The sequence below is a fragment of the Heptranchias perlo genome, chromosome 21, assembly GCF_035084215.1.
Source record: "Heptranchias perlo isolate sHepPer1 chromosome 21, sHepPer1.hap1, whole genome shotgun sequence".
Lineage (NCBI taxonomy): Eukaryota > Metazoa > Chordata > Chondrichthyes > Hexanchiformes > Hexanchidae > Heptranchias > Heptranchias perlo.
This window is the reverse complement of record NC_090345.1, coordinates 14298705-14320250: the sequence shown is the minus strand read 5'-3', so window position 1 is coordinate 14320250 and position 21546 is coordinate 14298705. Positions and strand designations below refer to the sequence as shown.

General features: G+C 43.5%; 1 protein-coding gene across 6 annotated transcripts in view; it reads left to right on the top strand.

Moving 5' to 3' along the window:
• The window catches only part of gpam (glycerol-3-phosphate acyltransferase, mitochondrial), a 58916-nt gene that overhangs the window by 1576 nt on the left and 35794 nt on the right, over positions 1–21546 (top strand). For 3 of the 6 annotated variants that reach the window (XR_010966674.1, XM_068002121.1, XM_068002118.1), the window contains exons 2-3: positions 19048–19169; positions 20151–20273. Coding sequence is in view for 5 of the 6 variants with exons in the window: in XM_068002121.1 (XP_067858222.1) it covers positions 19068–19169; positions 20151–20273 (225 nt within the window). In the remaining variant the exon portion in view is untranslated. Of the gene's footprint in view, positions 1–2228; positions 2966–3495; positions 3614–19047; positions 19170–20150; positions 20274–21426; positions 21529–21546 lie in introns of those variants that run through there. The other 3 variants (XM_068002119.1, XM_068002120.1, XM_068002122.1) reach the window with 3 other exon arrangements.

The window sequence follows — 21546 nt, the reverse complement described above, 5'->3', positions numbered from 1 at the left end:
TAGACCCTGAGGGAGGGAGAGAGAGAGAGACCCTGAGGGAGGAGAGAGAGAGAGAGAGAGACCCTGAGGGAGGGAGAGAGAGAGAGAGAGACCCTGAGGGAGGGAGAGAGAGAGAGAGAGACCCTGAGGAGGGAGAGAGAGAGAGAGAGAGAGACCCTGAGGGAGGGAGAGAGAGAGAGAGAGAGAGAGAGAGACCCTGAGGGAGGGAGAGAGAGAGAGAGAGAGACCCTGAGGGAGGGAGAGAGAGAGAGAGAGAGAGAGACCCTGAGGGAGGGAGAGAGAGAGAGAGACCCTGAGGGAGGGAGAGAGAGAGAGAGAGAGAGACCCTGAGGGAGGGAGAGAGAGAGAGAGAGAGACCCTGAGGGAGGGAGAGAGAGAGAGAGAGAGAGACCCTGAGGGAGGGAGAGAGAGAGAGAGAGACCCTGAGGGAGGGAGAGAGAGAGAGAGACCCTGAGGGAGGGAGGGAGAGAGAGAGAGAGAGAGACCCTGAGGGAGGGAGGGAGAGAGAGAGAGAGAGACCCTGAGGGAGGGAGAGAGAGAGAGAGAGAGAGACCCTGAGGGAGGGAGAGAGAGAGAGAGAGAGAGAGACCCTGAGGGAGGGAGAGAGAGAGAGAGAGAGACCCTGAGGGAGGGAGAGAGAGAGAGAGAGAGAGAGAGAGAGACCCTGAGGGAGGGAGAGAGAGAGAGAGAGAGACCCTGAGGGAGGGAGGAGAGAGAGAGAGAGAGACCCTGAGGGAGGGAGGGAGAGAGAGAGAGAGACCCTGAGGGAGGGAGAGAGAGAGAGAGAGACCCTGAGGGAGGGAGGGAGAGAGAGAGAGAGACCCTGAGGGAGGGAGAGAGAGAGAGAGACCCTGAGGGAGGGAGAGAGACCCTGAGGGAGGGAGGGAGGGGGGGGAGGGAGAGACCCTGAGGGAGGGAGGGGGAGAGAGAGCGAGGGAGAGACCCTGAGGGAGGGAGGGGGAGATAGAGAGAGACTCTGAGGGAGGGAGGGGGAGAGAGAGAGAGAGACCCTGAGGGAGGGAGGGGGTGAGAGAGAGAGAGACCCTGAGGGAGGGAGGGAGGGGGTGAGAGAGAGAGAGAGACCCTGAGGGAGGGAGGGGGTGAGAGAGAGACCCTGAGGGAGGGAGGGGGTGAGAGAGAGACCCTGAGGGAGGGAGGGGGTGAGAGAGAGACCCTGAGGGAGGGAGGGGGTGAGAGAGAGACCCTGAGGGAGGGAGGGGGTGAGAGAGAGACCCTGAGGGAGGGAGGGGGTGAGAGAGAGACCCTGAGGGAGGGAGGGGGTGAGAGAGAGACCCTGAGGGAGGGAGGGGGTGAGAGAGAGACCCTGAGGGAGGGAGGGGGGAGAGAGAGACCCTGAGGGAGGGAGGGGGGGGAGAGAGAGAGAGAGAGACCCTGAGGGAGCGGAGAGAGAGAGAGAGAGACCCTGAGGGAGCGAGGGGGGGGAGAGAGAGAGAGAGACCCTGAGGGAGGGAGGGGGGGGGAGAGAGAGAGAGAGAGACCCTGAGGGAGGGAGGGGGGGGAGAGAGAGAGAGAGAGACCCTGAGGGAGGGAGGGGGGGGAGAGAGAGAGAGACCCTGAGGGAGGGAGGGGGGAGAGAGAGAGAGAGACCCTGAGGGAGGGAGGGGGGAGAGAGAGAGAGAGACCCTGAGGGAGGGAGGGGGGGGAGAGAGAGAGAGACCCTGAGGGAGGGAGGGGGGAGAGAGAGAGAGAGACCCTGAGGGAGGGAGGGGGAGATAGAGAGAGACCCTGAGGGAGGGAGGGGGGAGAGAGAGAGAGACCCTGAGGGAGGGAGGGGGGAGAGAGAGAGAGACCCTGAGGGAGGGAGGGGGGAGAGAGAGAGAGACCCTGAGGGAGGGAGGGGGGAGAGAGAGAGAGACCCTGAGGGAGGGAGGGGGGAGAGAGAGAGAGACCCTGAGGGAGGGAGGGGGGAGAGAGAGAGAGACCCTGAGGGAGGGAGGGGGGAGAGAGAGAGAGACCCTGAGGGAGGGAGGGGGAGAGAGAGAGAGACCCGGAGGGAGGGAGAGAGAGAGAGAGAGAGAGACCCTGAGGGAGGGAGAGAGAGAGAGAGAGACCCTGAGGGAGGGAGGGAGGGAGAGACCCTGAGGGAGGGAGGGAGAGAGAGAGAGAGAGACCCTGAGGGAGGGAGAGAGAGAGAGACCCTGAGGGAGGGAGGGAGGGAGAGAGAGAAAGAGAGAGACCCTGAGGGAGGGGGAGGGAGAGAGAGAGAGAGAGACCCCGAGGGATTGAGTGAGACCCTCAGAAATGAAGAATGAGACCCTCAGAAATGAAGAATGAGACCCTGTAATGAGGGGAGATTGAGAGAGAGCCCCAGAAAAGGGAAGAGATTGAGGGTGAGGATACGATAAAGACCTGCAGTAATATGGAAAATCCTCAGAAAATGGGATAGAATAAGAGACTGTAAGTAATGGGGAAGCAATGAGAGAGATCTCCAGCAGTGGGGAAAATGAGATGGAGATACCACAATAACGGGGAGGGAATGAACCCTCGTAACTGGGACAGTGTGTGAGGCAGACCCTTAGCAAGAGGGAAAATGCAAACGAGAGATCTTCAGTAAGGGTAATAGTGAGATCCCACTAACAGCACTGTAAAACTAGTGACATTAAAATGTTGGTGGTGATAATGGTGAGTGAGAGTGACAGATTCCAAATCCATTCAGGTTGAAATTAGCAAACACACGTATGTGTGTGTTTTAAAAGGAGTGACGTAGATACAAAAGTTAAGTATTAAATAACAGCTAAAGTGCACCTCGGTGGATAATAGACTTGCCAGTCTGGATTTATGAATTGCGCTGTTTTTAAAAAAAAAATAACGTTGAAATAGTTTAAGAAAAATAAAGAGGTCTGAACACATGCACTGTGGTTCTCTTCACCTTGTGTAACTTTTATGAATTACTAACAAATCATCTGTGGTGTTGCCCGTGAAGAATCTGGAACATTTTAAACAGGTACTCCCTTCCTGAAAAAGTTTGTCAAAAACTCTTGGATTTCTTTTGGGTGTGTCATTCTTATCCCAATGATATCATGTGTAAGAGGTGCAATGTATTATTTACGTTATTGTTTGCCAAAGGAAATGAAGTGGTTTCCTGAATGCTCTTTTGTGAAGATGCTGCCTCTTTACCTCTGCTTTCCTCAGGAAAATAATTTGACTTGCATCGAGAATAGAAATCTCTACGGCAAACTGTAAGCTGGCACCGAGAATGAGATTCATTCATCAGTAGATCTGCGCCCTGTTTGCATTCCAAGTAGAAATGACTGTCATATCTAATTAATCTGGTGCATGTCTGTGCTGACGCACGTTTGGTATCAGTGACTCCTTTAGTTGGCTTGGATAGTTTGCTGCGCAGGTTGGAAATCTGAGCCATTGTAAATGTGCCCGTTTGCAGTTTTAAAATACATTTCTATATAAATTTTTTTAAAAGAGCATTGTCTTCTGATGACCTTACATTAGCTGTAGCTACTTGCGTTTGTATCGTAGCTTTAATGGAGTGAGACGTAACAAAGTGCCGCACACGGGGAAAAGAAAATGCTGGAAGCTGGAAATCTGAAATTTGTAGGGGACTGGATACCAAGGAGGATTTGAGAGACGAGCTCGGGTAGGTGATCAAAGCACTGATTGAAGAGGTGGGTTTGTAGGAGGCTTTTGAAAGTGGTGGAAAGATGTAGGGGTTTAAGGAAAGAGTTCCAGAGAGTGTGACGACATGATGGTTAAAGGCTGTGTCACTCGTAGTGGGGCAAGGTTGGGGGGAGGGGGGAGCTTCTGTAATATTAAATCTTACACTCCTTTGTATAACCTAGAAGTAAGACCTTTTGGGTTAAACTTTTGGAATTTCAATTTTTTTGGTATAATTTTGTTTGTTTTGATTTCTATCTTGATTTAATTAACTGGTAGAGCAACACCAAGTTAAGCTACAGTAAAGCTGTCATGCCCCCTGACCCAATTCTTAGCATCACTGCAGTTGCTGAGGCAGTTAACCTATTTATAGCTGAATGATTAACTTGAAATATAAAAAGTAACACGGGTTGAGAAGAAAAAATGTTGTCGTAAATTTATGCGGACAGATCTTTTACTTTTGAATGCATTAGCTCCCCGCTGTAGATAATCTACTTAATTGTTTCTAAAGTGTCCCACCACTCCCTCACCCCCCGAAGTTCGATCCGGATTTCCTCCTCCCGTGCTCCATAATGGCTGCTTTGATTAACTGCGCCAAGTAAGAGCTTGATAAATATCTGGTTAGCAGCGTATTTGCATTGTTAACCGATCTCTTCTGTGGTTGGGGTGGGCGGGGTAACAGTAGGGGTACTACAATTGGCCTCAGTGCCCCCCCCACCCCGGGCTGGAGAGGGGAAAAGAGACCAAGCTCTCTGCTCGTGGTTGTTATCCAGCAACCTCAGCCGGAAGTCTATTTGTGTAGTTGTCGGGTGAGGAGGACAGTTGTGCTGCCCCCAGTGATGGACTGACCTGCTGACACTCACTGTCCTGGTCCACACATGAATAATGGACACTTGAGTGAGGTATCAGGGAAGCACCCGTGGACCTGCACCCCTGCAGGGAGTGGGTGCCTTCAAGAGGTGAACAAATGATTTTTAAAAAATGGGACTGATGGTCATAGAAATAATTATAGAATGAAAGTAGGTGATCAAATAATCCATAGAACCCTATGATTCCAATCTGTGGGACAATGGGTCTGTGATTTGTGGAATTTAAATGGTTACATGAAACCATTGTATTGGATTGATATCCTGGAGTTTCATTCGATCACCGTAGGTAATTGGTGAAATGCTTCTGAATTTCCTCATAGAACTTTTGCCTATGGATATCACTTTACTCAAGAGATTAGATAATGGGGAGAGTCTATTATAATCCATACTAAATACACCATAAGCCTGCCTCCTAATAGCATTCCCGCGTCACCTTTTGCTGAAGAGCAAATAAATTGAGTACCTAATCCCTGCATGGTCAACTTCCCATAGCCAGAGAGGCTGTGAATGGAGACCCATGGAGCAGTCAGTCTGCCAAGGGCCACAGGTGAAGGAGAGATGGGGTACCAATGGGCCCCAGACAGGACTATGAGAGCCACTTTTATACATGGTCTTTTGGAAGGGGGTGGGTTTGACGGTTCAAACTTTTTGTTCTCTTTCCAATCTTAAATTTTTATGTTACGATAGGAAGAAGTTTGCACGCTGAGTTTAAAAAAACTCTTTTGATAGGTTCTCCAATGGCCGGCTGGTTAAGAAAGTGAGTAGCTGAGCCATTCAGACCAAGGAGGTTCCAGGTTTGACCCTGGTCTGTGCTGAGTCAGGTGACCACAGCAGGAATGGTGGCCGGAGTGCTACAATTCTTTCTCACAGTTTGTTAAGCCCCTAAAATGAGGAAGAAATTTTAAAATTAAATTTGCATGTGCACCAGCATATGGTGGGTATTCAACTTTATTTTTACAATTTCCCCACTTTGTAAGTTCCTTTTCAGTATCATAAAGAGGGATGATATGGAAGTTGTCAATGCTTTGAAAATTGTATAGAGCGTGGCTGATCGCTTTTTCCCCCTACGCCTCGGTGAAATAGCCCTGTAATGTGATTGGAGTGTTTACAGGAGCAGGAGGGAGAAACTCCAAATACTAATTGCCATGATATACTGCAATACTATTTGTAATATGGTGCACTCACCTCCCAGTCCCTCCATCCCCCTCTCACATGGTCTTCAGCAAGCCTGCTGTACTATGTATCTAAGCGTCTGCATTTCGAGTTCCCAGTTTGGAATATATGTACGTGCGCATGAATTGGGAATGAGAAAACAAGTTTTTAACGGTATGTGAGTGAGGTCCTAGCCAACTCCATCCTCACGGTTGTGACCTTCAGTGAAATGTTAGTGAGTATCCCTGGTGCACTGAACAGAACAGTCATTGTTTGAACTGGCAATATGAGCTTTGTGTTCTGCACCAATGCCAGTTACCAACACATTTATAAATAGCTTATGAAATAAGCTTGTGGTCAGCTCGTCTTGGCCAGTCTGGTTAGTCAGAAGCACCCCACTACACTGCCAAAAAAAAAGTTACGTACACTTTCTTAATCACTGTTGCCCTGATAAAGAACTAGCAGGTCTGGCATTTCAAAGATCCATTTTTGATTTTGGATCCATCACATTTCTCTGGTGTATAAAATGTTACTGTATTTGTTTACTAGAGTTCCTGAATGGTACAGTATCAGCTAATCAGAACTTGCTTCACCAGTAATCTAATGGCAGTAGTGCAAAATATCATTAGCTTTCGTGACCAGAATGCAGATCAAGGGCTGAGTGTACTCTGATGATGGGTTGCCTTGAAGTTGTCAGCCCTGATTGGGAGGCCATTGTGTTAAAGTTACCCATGAGGCTGTCTTTTCTGAACAAGTACTTGATGAGCCCAATGACTGTATTCTTTGTGAGGCATTCCTTCATAAGTGGTCTCCCTGCACTCCCCGATGGCTCTGTTAGTATGCATCAGCTAATGTGGAATGATAAGGTTTATGGTTCAATCTGGTCTATACTGAGTGAGGTCACCTCAACCAAAGTGGTAGTAGGGGATGCTACATTTGGGTTCAGCGCATCCTAGACAGGGAGCGAAAAATCTGCCAATGGTTCCCATTCCCGATTACTACCTGTGATAGACATGAACTATGTTAGAAAGTGCTTTTGTGTGTGGGCGCTGGGTGAGGATGGGATATAGCTCAGCTGTGATTACCACCTCCATATCTAGGTTCATAAATAGCGACCCTCTTGAGTGATCAAGCAGAGGGCGGCTGGTCTCCATGGAATCGTACCTCAGCAAAGCTGAGTCAGAAGAGTAGGTTAGAAAATTGGAAAATAATTAAACAGTCTTAGAGACAGTAACATGACCTAGAAGCAAATTTGAAGTTGTCTGACAGTATCACTGTTAATATGCGGTTAGCCCGTTTTGAAAAATTGGTGATGTGTCCGTGTTTAATTTTGCATTCATTCAAGGCTAAAATAATATTACTGTTTTTTTTTTAAAAACCTGTCCCGCAGTGACTTTGTACAGAGCTGATACTGCCTCTGTCCATTCAGCAAAGTCAAAATCCTGCAGCAGTCTGCAGCAAACTCTTTCCGTGAACTACCTGGTCAGCAAAAGATTAGATACTGCACAACGGACCGCTGGCTGCACAGGCTGCTACTCGCCTTGCCTTTTCTGGTTAAGGCTGAGAACCTGCAAAATTGTCTCATTTTTTGAAGATAAAACGATTGTTACATTTGTTTGTGTTTAATTCATGCTGAAAAAAGAATGTACAATGTTTATTCAGCCTCCTTTGCCTGTAGGTGCTGGAGGGTGCCAGCTGACCTCCGGTATTTCTCTCAATAGGCCATTCTTCATGTATCATCAAGACTGCCGAATTCCACCTCTGTAACATCACCCATCTCCGCCCTTGCCTCAGCTCATCTGCTGCTGAAACCCTCATCCATGCTTTTGTTACCTCTAGTCTCGACTATTCTAATGCTCTCCTGGCCGACCTCCCACCTTGCACCCTCCGTAATCTTGAGCTCATCCAAAACTCTGCTGCCCGTATCCTAACTCGCACCAAGTCCCGTTGCTCCTGTGCTCGCTGACCTGCATTGGCTCCCAGTCCGCCAATGCCTCGATTTTAAAATTCTCATCCTTGTTTTCAAATTCCCTCCATGTCCTCGCCCCTCCCTATCTCAGTAACCACCTCCAGCCTTGTAACCCTCGGCGATCTCCTGCGCTCCTCCAATTCTGGCCTCTTGCGCATCCCAGATTTTCTTTGCTCCACCATTGGCGACTGTGCCTTCAGCTGCTCAGGCCCTAAGCTCTGGAATTCCCCTCCTAAACCTTTCTGCCTCTCTACCTCTCTCTCCTTTAAGACATTCAGATATACTGTGAAGATGTTGTCCTGATAAGGGAGGCAGCCACTTTGGTGATTTTCGGAAAAAAATTATTCATAAGTTAGTTACTCAGCTGTTTGTCTTCAGATGCACATTTGCCAGTGTATGCGCACATCTTTTTCCTAATAATCTTGCGTTATTCCTCAGTTTCCCAGATGTTGACATCGGTGTAGCAATCCAGAAGTAAATTCAAATTGAATTGGACAGTGCCACCGTTTAAAATGGGAATTATTCCTGTGCGGCTCCTAGTGTTCCCAGCACTATTTCCTGAGAAATGTTGCAGGGTCTTTGCCTATGGCCCTGTGAAATTGGTTATTCAGTGTTCAGGGCTGAGCTGGTGTGCCAGCACACGACGCAATGGAGTTGCAAGATGTGAGTTTACAGGTACTTTTCTTTTTGGCTCTTCTGTAGATTGCAGGAGAGAAATGCTGGATACCAGCTCCTCACATTGCTAAAGCCAGCTCTTTTATCACAATGGTCGAATTGTAGACTCTTTGTCACAATAAGTGAGCCAGTTTTGTTAGCACAAGGCTCCCTCCATTTGTCTGCATAGGGTAGTGTAAAAGGACCACATGTTTATAATCCTGGACATGTGTTGGGATGGAAGACTTGGCAATCTTTTGCATCCCCCCCCCCCCCCGGCCATTCTTCTGAAGGATGGTGCGGGGGAAATCCATTGGACATCACCCTGGGTTACATTATTCATCTACAAGAAATTGGTCACAGAGTGGAATGGAGGTGGGCTACGAGACAAGACACTTGGTAGCAGTTTCTAAAGTGTGCTATACATATTAGATATTTATAAACCATCATATATAAGGTGACCAGCCTTAAGCACTTTTTGAGTTTCCGTGTTTACATTTTACTAATTATTTTGGTTGCACCAAATTCACTGCATTATCAGTGCATTGTGCTTCAACTTTGGTCTTTTTTTTAAACAATCAGATGAAAACCAGAAATCCCGAGTGTTAGCCTTTCTTTGTACTGCCTGGAGGAATCAAGTGTTAAAACAATGAGTGTTGTCGAATGGAGAATCAAAGATAAGGGCTGCGGTTCAAGCCCTATCCTTTAGTGTCATTTACGGCAGAGTTTTACTCCTGAATTTTAAGAGTTTCAGTGCCTTTTTCTGAGTTAAGTATTTGCTTTTGTCCTGCTGAACTTTCATAACAGAATTAAAGGTTACTTTAATACATCAAACAGTATTCCATGACACAGAGAGTCTGGAAGGGCAGAGGAAAATTAGAAGAAATACATTTCATACAGATTTTAAAATGAATGGTTGGAGAAGGCTTTATTGGCTTAACCCAAAAACTTGATATGTGCAATAATCAGCAAAGCAAATGGAATGTTAAATCACATAGCCAAGTTAGTGGAGTATAAGTCAAAGGCAGTCCTGCTTACACTGCATAGTGCCCTGATTGGACCATACCCTGGCAGCTGCGTCCCGTTCTGCTCAACAAGATGCGATGGACGTGATGCAGAGAAGAGGCTGATCCGACTGAGCTATAAGAAAAGACAAGAAACTTGGGCTTTTTCACCATTGAAAGGAGGGAACATGGAGATATGCAAGATAATAGAGGAATGGGACTCAATTTTAACCAATGACAGTAGAACAAGGCAGCACAAGTTTGGACTAATAAATAGGCAAATTTAGGATTGAAATCAGGAAGTTCTTCACAAAGAATGATTGGTATTTGGGTACGGCAACAGAGGCTAAAACCTTGAAATCATTTAACAAATATTTGGATCTGTGATTGGACTGTAATTCCTTTCTGGATGGATGAGCTAGGTTGTGTTGTATGGCCTTTCTCATCTCTCGCTCTCTGATTTCTTTCCTCTTGAATTTCACTCATCATTGTTTTCCTATTTGTGTCTGAGCCCAATAGTCAGTTCTTTATTCCATTACCAGTAGGCTCTTCATCTGTGTTCTATACATAATGTGATAAAGATTTTTTTCAGCAAGAGTTTTCTTTTTTAAAATTAACTTGCAAATCTTAATTTTTTGCATTGCAGGAGTGGGGAAGGATGAAGATCTAGACCTGTCACTTTCAAAGCTTGCCAAATGCGATTATGGTTTCTTTAATTGAATTTTTCAGATGTCCCTAGCAAAATTGAATTAGTTATTTCAAAATATATATCGTTCATTGAAACTCACCGATAGAAATTCTTTCAATCTCTTGCTCTTTCTCTGTAAAGTTGATCAGTGCTGGTATATAAGACATGTAGCTTCCATTGGGCTGGTAAGACACGATAAAAATGTTTCATGGCTGCATTTTGAGTGACATTTGCTCTTTCATAGAGGAAGTTTTCTTGGTGATTGTGTTTACACTGCACAAGACCATCACTTTCCCCTTCAATAGCTGTCCTTTTAGTTGAAGTGGAGCACAAATTATACGAAAAGGGACCTATTAAAAGGAAGTGTGTGTGCAGATTTTGTCCTTATTTACAGTAATGACACAGTGTGTTACTATATATAGTAGGCCATAGAATCATAGGAGGAGACCATTCGGCCCATTGTGCCTGTGCTGGCTCTTTGAAAGAGCTATCCAATTAGTCCCACTCCCCTGCTCTTTCCTCAGAGCCCTGCTGAATTTTGCTTTTCAAGTATATATCCAATTCCATTTTGAAAGTTATTATTGAATCTGCTTCCACCACCCTTATACTGTAGTCAGGTCATTCAGAAGTTAAGATGACCTGGTTTGTAAAATGTTTATTTTAAGGCTCTAGTCTGGTTAACAATTATTCAGTCACCTGACCCTTAACTATAGGTATTCCTGTTAATCAATAAATTTTATTTTGATCATTTTACCTATTGTAATGACCTGCTTAGAAATTCAGGTTGGTTCTACAAAGCAGTCCAGCAAATTCATGATAACTTATGTTAAAATATTCACATTCGGGTAACTTTGAAACAAAAACAAAATGGCACGGGTAAAATAATTGTAACAGTTTGCTCAGTTTTACCAGATCTGTTTACAATTATGTTATTAATTATCTGGAAGCATATTTGGCTTAAAAATTAAATTTGGTGATAAGCCAGATGGTTTGTAGGATGCTACTATTGGCAGATAAGGCAGGATCTATTGTTCTAATCTTGAGGTTTTTCCATTTTCTCCCTTTCAGCTCCCCTTTCCTTTTATCCTAAAGGTGCTAACGTGTGCTGCAGTGTAGTCCCACAGTCACCAGCGCCCCTCCGGTACTTGCTCCAGTGGCCATATTTTACATGTGAGTCTAGACTTGTGAGTGCTGGTAGATTCACAGCTGAGCCCAGGCTTTTCTCACCTTGCAGCATGGTTCAATAGTTAGCAGGCAGAGGAACCCTGACTCGTGTTTTTCACTTTCACCTTCCCTAGACGGGATGTGCCAATGCCAGCTATAGAGTCTCCGCTGCTGCTCTGGCTGAAATCAGTTAACTCAGCACAGACTAGGTATCGACCCCGGGGTGCAGTGCATTGACCTGCTGAGTCCGTAGCCTTGTATTTCTATCCATTCTTTGGATGAGATATTAAACTAATGCTACATATGCCTGTTTTAATGCTTCTCGTAGGTCACATTGCACTATTCAAAGACGAGCATGGAGTTCTCCCCATGTCCTGGCTGGCATTCCTCCCTCAACAAACACCAGCAAAAACAGATAAACCAGTCATTCATCTCATTGTTGCATGTGCGAGTTTGGTCTGTACAAAATGGCTGCTGAGATTCCCCATGTTACAACTGCACTTTAAAGTAATTCATTGTGTGTGAAGTGCTTTAAGATGTTTCTGAGATATAATGAAATGCAATGTAAATGTGAGCCTTTTCTTGTCAAGGAAGAAAGAGGGTTTTTTTTCAAAGGTGACTTTATTATACATCTACCATCTTACATTCGACATGATTTGAGCCTCAAGATCCCATGTTGTTTCTCTTCCCAATCCCCTGATCCCCAGTCGAATTGCACGGGGCAAGAGGCAGTAATATTTTAGCAGAGATTACGAGGCTAAGCGGGATCGGTCTGAGGTCGATGGCCAATTCTACTATGGCAGCGTCTGTAGACTAGTTCCAATAAACATATCGGTCCAACAGTGGAACAAAGCGAGAAATTTTAAAAAACAATCTCCCAGGCTGTGTCAGGTAAATGAAGTGTGAAATTAAGCCTGTCAAATGCTTGTCTGCGCAGTCCCATTGGGGGAGAATAAACCCGGAGATTCATATTTGGAGCCAGGTTGAGCATTTGTAACCCTCTTGCGTTTGGATTTGTATTATCTAAGGCAGGACTTGTCTCGTTCTTTGTCACACGAGCGGTTATCCTCAGGAAGTTTTTAATTATTTACTTGAATTTACAGTATTAGGATTCATGACTGTAATTAACTGGAATATTCTATAACTAAATGAGGTAACTGACCACGCTTTTAAAATAATAGCTGTAAATATTCTCAAATTCAATAAATGTCCCATAAATATGCATGTATAAAAATACATTTAGATGCCAAGTAACATTTGTGATCCACTTAGTGCTGTCTCTCCAATTAATTAAGGAAGAAAATGCCATCCATCATTCATTGTGTTATACTGTGTTTGGATCTAAATCCAAAGAAAGATCTTGTATTTATATGGCACTTTAATATGTGTCTCAGAAACATCCCTAAGTGATTCTCATAGAATTAATTAATTTGAATTGCATTGTCTGTTGTTATGACTGCAAATTTGGCAGACTTTTTTTTTGCACAGCAAGGTCTTACAAATAGCAATAACATAATTAACCATTTAATCTATTTATGGTAGCGTTTATTGAGCTAGCAGTGTTAGCCAGTACACTGGGAGAACTCCCCATTCTTCGTATCTTGCCGTGGAATCTTTTAACGTTCACCTGAATCACTGGAATAGACAATGTGGCCTTGGTTTAATGTTTCATCCAAAAGACGGCACTTCTGACAATGCAGTCATCTTTCAGTTCTGCTCTGAGGGGCCAGCCTAGATTATGTGTTCACGTCCTGGAGTAGGGCTCGAGAACCCACAACCTTCTGATTCTGATTGCTACCAAGTGAGCCAAGGAACACTAACAGCAATGTTTCAGTAATGATAGCGATGCAGATTAATTAAGTTTACCCAAGACTGCTGGCAGGTCCAGGGAATTCCAGGCTCCCTGGATTAGCCATTTTTTAAAAATAAATTCTTTTCCACTCACACACAGATGCTAAAATAAGCCCTTAAATAACAAATAAAACTCAAATGTCAAGAGCAATTCCAGTGATATAAACTCTATATAATTAAAATAGGCTCTTAGAAATATTAAACATATTACTTCTCCTTGCCTGACTGTCTCTTCCATTCTCTTTGTTAATCTATTCTGTACCAGAATAACTTTGAACACTTTTACTTAAGTCTTGGATTCCACTGTCTACTTTTAATGTGGTATATACATTGAAATGTATTGTCCTCTGGTTGGTTAAGCTCTAAGCCACTTGAGGCCTAGGCAGGAAGGTTGATCTGGTGACACAGATTTGACGAGATCAACTTTTGATGCAATTTTTGTGTCAATTCCAGCAGTACTGCCACCAAATGAGTAAGAACATAAGAACATAAGAAATAGGAGCAGGAGTAGGCCAATCGGCCCCTCGAGCCTGCTCCGCCATTCAATAAGATCATGGCTGATCTGATCCTAACCTCAAATCTAAATTCATGTCCAATTTCCTGCCCGCTCCCCGTAACCCCTAATTCCCTTTACTTCTAGGAAACTGTCTATTTCTGTTTTAAATTTATTTAATGATGTAGCTTCCACAGCTTCCTGGGGCAGCAAATTCCACAGACCTACTACCCTCTGAGTGAAGAAGTTTCTCCTCATCTCAGTTTTGAAAGAGCAGTCCCTTATTCTAAGATTATGCCCCCTAGTTCTAGTTTCACCCATCCTTGGGAACATCCTTACCGCATCCACCCGATCAAGCCCTTTCACAGTCTTTTATGTTTCAATAAGATTGCCTCTCATTCTTCTGAACTCCAATGAGTAGAGTCCCAATCTACTCAACCTCTCCTCATATGTCCGCCCCCTCATCCCCGGGATTAACCGAGTGAACCTTCTTTGGACTGCCTCGAGAGCAAGTATGTCTTTTCTTAAGTATGGACACCAAAACTGTATGCAGTATTCCAGGTGCGGTCTCACCAATACCTTTTATAACTGCAGCAATACCTCCCTGTTTTTATATTCTATCCCCCTAGCAATAAAAGCCAACATTCCATTGGCCTTCTTGATCACCTGCTGCACCTGCATACTAACTTTTTGATTTTTTTGCACTAGGACCCCCAGATCCCTTTGCACTGCAGTACTTTCCATTTTCTCACCATTAAGATAATAACTTGCTCTCTGATTTTTCCTGCCAAAGTGCATTACCTCACATTTTCCAATATTGTATTGCATCGGCCAAATCTCTGCCCACTCACCCAGCCTGTCTATATCCCCCGTAGGTTTTTTATGTCCTCCTCACTCTCCACTTTCCCTCCCATCTTTGTATCATCTGCAAACTTTGATATGTTACACTCGGTCCCCTCCTCCAAATCGTTAATATAGATCGTAAAGAGTTGGGGACCCAGCACCGACCCCTGCGGAACACCACTGGATACTGGTTGCCAGTCCGAGAATGATCCATTTATCCCAACTCTCTGCTTCCTGTTGGATAACCAATCCTCCACCCATGCCAGAATATTACCCCCAATCCAGTGATTCTTTATCTTGAGCAATAATCTTTTATGTGGCACCTTGTCGAATGCCTTCTGGAAGTCTAAATACACTACGTCCACTGGTTCCCCTTTATCCACCCTGTACGTTATGTCCTCAAAGAACTCAAGCAAATTTGTCAGACATGACTTCCCCTTTGTAAAGCCATGCTGACTTTGTCCTATTAAATTATGTTTATCCAAATGTTCTGCTACTGTCTCCTTAATAATAGACTCCAAAATTTTACCCACCACAGATGTTAGGCTAACTGGTCTATAATTTCCAGCCTTCTGCCTACTACCCTTTTTAAATAAGGGTGTTACATTAGCAGTTTTCCAATCTGCCGGGACCTTTGCCGAGTCCAGAGAATTTTGGAAAATTATTACCAAAGCATCCACAATCCCTACTGCCACTTCCCTCAAGACCCTAGGATGTAAGCCATCAGGTCCAGGGGATTTATCCGCCTTGAGTCCCATTAATTTACTGAGTACCAATTCCTTAGTGATTTTAATCGTATTTAGCTCCTTCCCCCCGAGAGCCCCCTGTTTGTCCAGTGTTGGGATATTCTTAGTGTCCTCTACCGTAAAGACTGAAACAAAATATTTGTTCAGCATTTTTGCCATCTCCATGTTTCCCACCATTAATTTCCCGGTCTCATCCTCTAAGGGACCTACGTTTGCCTTAGCCACCCCTTTTCTTTTTATATAACTGTAGAAACTCTTGCTATCTGTTTTTATATTTTTTGCTAGTTTATTTTCATAATCTATCTTCCCTTTCTTAATCAATCCTTTAGTTACTTTTTGCTGTCTTTTGAAGACTTCCCAATCTTCTATCCTCCCACTAAGTTTGGCTACCTTATATGTCCTTGTTTTTAGTCGGATACTATCCTTAATTTCTTTACTTAGCCACGGATGGCTGTCATTTCTTTTACACCCTTTTTTCCTCAGTGGAATATATATTTTTTGAAAGTTGTAAAATAACTCCTTGAATGAACACCACTGCTCATGTACCGTCTTACCCTTTAATCTATTTTCCCAGTCCACTTTAATCAATTCCGCTCTCATACCATCATAGTCTCCTTTATTCAAGCTCAGTACGCTTGTTTGAGAACCAACCTTCTCACCCTCTAATTGGATATGGAATGTAACCATGTTATGGTCACTCATTCCAAGGGGATCCTTAACTAGGACATTATTAATTAATCCTGGCTCATTGCACAGGACCAGGTCCAAGGTTGCTTGCCCCCTTGTAGGATCAGTTACATACTGCTCAAGAAATCTATCCCTAATACACTCAATAAACTCTTCCTCAAGGCTGCCCTGCCCTATTTGATTTTTCCAGTTAATATGATAGTTAAAATCCCCCATAATTATAGCTGTTCCCTTATTACATGCCCGGACTATTTCCTGATTAATACTTCTTCCAGCAGAGTTGCAACTATTAGGAGGCCTATATACTACGCCCACTAGTGTTTTTTTCCCCTTATTATTCCTTATCTCGACCCAAACTGTTTCATTATCCTGATCCTTTGTCCCAATATCATTTATCTGTATTACAGTGATTCCTTCCTTTATTAACATAGCCACCCCACCTCCCCTTCCTGATTGTTAAATACCCTGGCATATTTAATTCCCAGTCGTTGTCACTCTGCAGCCATGTTTCTGTAATGGCCACAAGATCATACCCATACGTAGTTATTTGTGCCGTTAACTCGTCCATTTTGTTACGAATGCTACGTGCATTCAGATAAAGAACTTTCAAATATGTTTTGTGACACTTCGTTCCTGCTTTTTCCTTTTTTAACACTTTACCTTTTACTCCATACCTTCTGTCCCTTCCTGACACGCTTTCCTCTGTCTCCCTGCTCAGGTTCCCAACCCCCTGCCACAGCTTTGATGCTGGGTTAATCGCCTTACGCCTTCTAGTTTTTATTGTATCTGTCGTGCCTAAAGTACACTTTCTTTCTGCTGCTCTATGCTTTTCCCTCTCACTTGTTCTTGAACAACTGTTTGTACTATTTGTATTGTAGATTTCCCCTGGGTCTTCCCCTCTCTTGCTGCTCTCAATTTTATTCCCTTCTGACTCCCCGCTCAGGTTCCCATCCCCCTGCCACTCTAGTTTAAACCTTCCCCTTAGACAAGTTATCTTGTCTGTGAAGCTCAATGATGCATGGTTGAGGTAACTTGTCCTTTGGCTACAAGAGCAGGTCAGAGGCTGGGTATTCTGCGGCGAGTGACTCACCTCCTGACTCCCCAAAGTCTTTCCACCATCTACGAGGCACAAGTCAGGAGTGTGATGGAATACTCTCCACTTGCCTGAATGAGTGCAGCTCCAACAACACTCAAGAAGCTCGACACCATCCACGACAAAGCAGCCCGCTTGATTGGCACCCCATCCACCATCCTAAACATTCACTGCCTTCACCGGCGCACTGTGGCTGCAGTGTGTACCATCCACAGGATGCACTGCAGCAACTCGCCAAGGCTTCTTCGACAGCACCTCCCAAACCCGCGACCTCTACCACCTAGAAGGACAAGAGCAGCAGGCACATGGGAACAACACCACCTGCACGTTCCCCTCCAAGTCACACACCATCCCGACTTGGAAATATCTCGCCGTTCCTTCATTGTCGCTGGGTCAAAATCCTGGAACTCCCTTCCTAACAGCACTGTGGGAGAACCTTCACCACACGGACTGCAGCGGTTCAAGAAGGCGGCTCACCACCACCTTCTCAAGGGCAATTAGGGATGGGCAATAAATGCCAGCCTCGCCAGTGACGCCCACATCCACATCGTTCACCTGAGGAAGGAGGTAGCCTCCGAAAGCTTGTGAATTTAAAATAAAATTGCTGGACTATAACTTGGTGTTGTAAAATTGTTTACAGAGATCAATAAGCACAGACCAGGAGTTGATCCTGGGACCTCCTGGATTGTATTGTTCAGCTACACGCTGCATTACAAACTTAGTCACTGGTGGAGCCCTTTTTTAAAAAAAAGTTACAGTTGTGTTCCAAGTAACATATGATAAGTAATTTTGTTACCATAAATGTTGACTTGATATCTGTATGGTCCACAAACAAAGCAGTGGATTAATGTTGATGGACTGGATCAGGACTTAATGGGTAGATCGGGCACTTTGGATAAATTCCTAGATTAGAGGGTGAGTTTATTTTGTTGAGTTTTTAAAAATTCCACTTGTTTAATTCTTTTCATGAAAATGTGTTCGATACACCAAGAGAATTTGGCCTTTTTTTTAATATTGCAAAGCTATTCTCCCCTCCCTCCCCCCCCCCCCCCCAACAAAGGGAGAAAGCCAATCTATAAATATGAGCTTTGATACCATTAACTTTTACATGCCTACTTTTGAAAATTACTTTATATTATTTATCAATTTGGAAATTGGCATCCCAGTATTGTGGACAAAGTTTACAAGATTTCAGTCAAGAGTCCGGAGGGTCTTGTCTTTTTGAAGTGCAGTTCAGTGTATAAAGAATCAAACCCTTAATGAAAATCAATTTTCAACTTGAACAGAAATCTCTGATTAAGTGAACCATGCTTAATTGTACAGCACAGTGTAACGTCTATTCTGGTTTATAAAGTGCATGTACAGTTGCCATCCTACACCGCTCATAAGTTTACTATGATACTTTAATTGAATAATGTACAGTTATGACAGGAAAGGTCAGAGAGCCTGGCTTTCACGCCTTCCATGCGGTCAGAGTATTTTAATTCATACAGTTGCAACAAATCTCTGCTTACTGCAATTTACAGAGTGAGTGTTGAGTGTCAGCTGTGGTTCAGCTGGTAGCACTCTCGCCTCTGAGTCAGAAGGTTGAGATTCAAGTTCCACTCCAGAGACATGAGCATAAAACCTAGGCTGACACTCTGATCTAGTACTGAGGGAGTGCTATACTGTCAGAGGTGCCATCTTTCAGATGACACGGTGAACCGAGGGCCCCGTCTGCCGCCTCAAGTGGATATAAAAGATCCCATGGCACTATTCGAAGAAGAGTAGGGGACTTCTCCCCGGTGTCCTGGCCAACATTTATCCCTCAACCAACATCACTAAAATCAGATTATCTGGTCATTTATTGCATTTCTGTTTGTGGGACCTTGCTGTCCGCAAATTGGCTGCCATATTTCCTACATTGGCCAGGTATAACGTCTCATCCGAAAGACAGTATCGCTAACAGTGCAGCACTCCCTCAATACCGCACTGAAGTGTCAACCTAGTTCATGAGCTCCAGTCTCTGAGTGAGACTTGAACCTTGTGCCTCAGAGGCGAGAGTGCTACCACTGAGCCAAGACTAACAAGTTTTATCAGTAACAAAAGAATCAGTTGTGTAAGAATACACGGAAGTTAGTTTAATATTTTCCGAACAATTTTTCACATTTTTTATAGTGAAGGTTTACCATTTTTGAAATTTGTATTGTACTTTTTATTTGCAGTGCACGAGTGTATAAGGGGCATGGCTGAGCCGGTGCTGATTAATTCAGTGATAGACAATGCCTATTTACCAAACTCAAGAGCACAGGCCGGCAACAGAATGAAGAATTCCAACGATGAGCTAGTAAGCAAACACTCAACTGTTCAACCAATTTAAAGGAAAAAAATGTTCAAATTATCTGTTCTCTATACTAATGCGTATAATTGGTAAAATATATTGGAATTTCAATGCAGTACAAAAACTTTGTTATAGAGCCCCAAGAAAAATGAATATTTCAAGGTCCACAGTAATATTTTATTTCTCCCTCTTCCCCAAAATAATTCAAATCACTAATCTAATATAGTATGTTGAATACATTTTGTTTTTACGAACATAAATTTAGTAATGAGCTGTACTGTAAAACAATACTCTTACACCATCTCAGATTATGGGTAAGTCTCTAGATGAAGCTTTTCCTTGGTGATCCTTGACCGTTGAAGTGACCCTCGGTTGAAATAAAAATGAAAAGCAAACACATTTTACGGGAAGGAAAGTCTACAGAAAGTACCTTTTGTTCAAAGTGCTCCTCCAAAGTTTACTTAAAAATAATATATTTAGTTAATGCTCGGTATTCTTTTAAAATGTCAACTTTCAGATGGTCCCTTGATTACTTTGGGGGCTACCATTTTGTTACCAGCTGGGTATACGGCGTATCCAACTAGTAGTGTGATTTCCCAGGACCAGGCAGGTCCAGCTGAGCTTAGAGTGTCCCAAGTCATGGGGCCCCATTGCCGAGGGCCTCTACAATGCATTACTAATGTCAGCAGATTGGCTTAGAGATGATTGAATTCTAACAAAGGGTGTGGCAGTGGCTGCAAGATTTGGATTCTTATTGGGAAAAACATTTTTCTAAATGTGTGTGTGAGAGATATATAGCTGCTGGGGAAATACGATTAACAAAAAAGTACTTCCTTAGACTTTCCCTTTAAGAAAAGTTCAGAAGGTCTGTTCTGAAATTTTAGTGGTGATGATACATTCTTAAGCCCTAAAGGCTTTTTAATTTAAGCTGTATTGTTCACCAGGATTCCCCTTCATGCCTCCTTATTCTGTTGAAATATTTTACAGGTAGAGTACAGTCCTAGTTCTGCTGTGTTTCGATCTGCAGCTGCTACTGGAAGGGAGTCACTTCTGAGCAGAAAGCGGCCATTCGTTGGAAGGTGCTGCCATGTGTGTTCTCCAATAAGCAGGGTAATTGTATTGAAGTATTGAGCATGATGTAGTGATAAAAGTATCTTTAAACATTACTCTTTATCTCGTGTAATTTATATAACACTTGAATAGTTAATATATTTTACGTTTAGCTCCTTGATTTGATGAAGGCATTCTGATGATTTAATGAATTCACCAGAACTAATCGAGAACATTTTCTTTTAAACTGAGGCGGAATTAATCCTTTAAATGTATTGACTTAACACGCTTGCTTTTCTTATTAGGGAGCAGAATTCCACAGGGAAAATGTGAAAATTAGATCGCAAATCAGTCTGGTTCCTCTTATACATTTCTTAGAGGCTGGTTCCAAGTGGCCTGGAAGCAAGTCTTCTGCTTGCCTTTTGAGAATGGTTTTATGACACAGAGAGCAGCAGAATGATAAAACAAAGAATTATAGTAGTATACAAGGAATTCTTTTGCATATGGAATGTGGTTTGTTTTAATTGAGAAAATTAGGAGAAGGTCAGGGCCATAGGTTAAAACATCACAAGGTTAAAGTAATAGGAGAGAAGAGAAGATAAATTGAGAAATACAACTTAGAACATGTAGAGCAGACTGACACCCAGTACAGTTAGTGCTGCATTAGTAGTTTTCCTTCAAATGAAGTCTTGACTTATTTCTGGTACAATAAGTTACAAAGCAGCTTAGTTGGGAAGGTAGGAGAGAGAGAATGAGAAAGATCAGGAATGAGAGGAGACTGCAGGAAGTGACACCAAATCTTTGGCAAATGGATGAGGTGAGGTGAACAGCTTTTTCTTACTATTTATTTGTTGCTGTTTTATCAGTTTATTTTAAGGTGGAAAGAGCATTTTGATAGGTAATTATATTCAGTTTAAAAGATTATTCTTGGTTTCTTTTGAATGGTGAATTTCAAGTAACTTTCAGTGCAAAGAGCTGAAGTAGGAAAGTGCAGGCTTAATCTTCTGTTTTAAAGAGTTGTGCGGATTTTGTGCTTGTCAACGTAAATAATGTCAGCTGATGAATGGAACAGTTTCCACAGTGTCCATGTGGTGCCCTCGTAGGTCAGGTACAACATAGGTTAGATGAAGAGTAAAGCTCCTCTACTTTTGCTTCAACTATACATTTGTTTCCTTGTAATTTTCTTTTCTCTTTCTCTCCTGAAGGCATTGACTCCTTGCTGTGTTATGGCCCTAAGGGCACTGGGAACGGCGCCCAAATAACCATTATTCATATTTGAGCCATGATAGCCTTAGCAGGCTGTTCAGCCATGGAGGTATCATGGTTGAGTTCA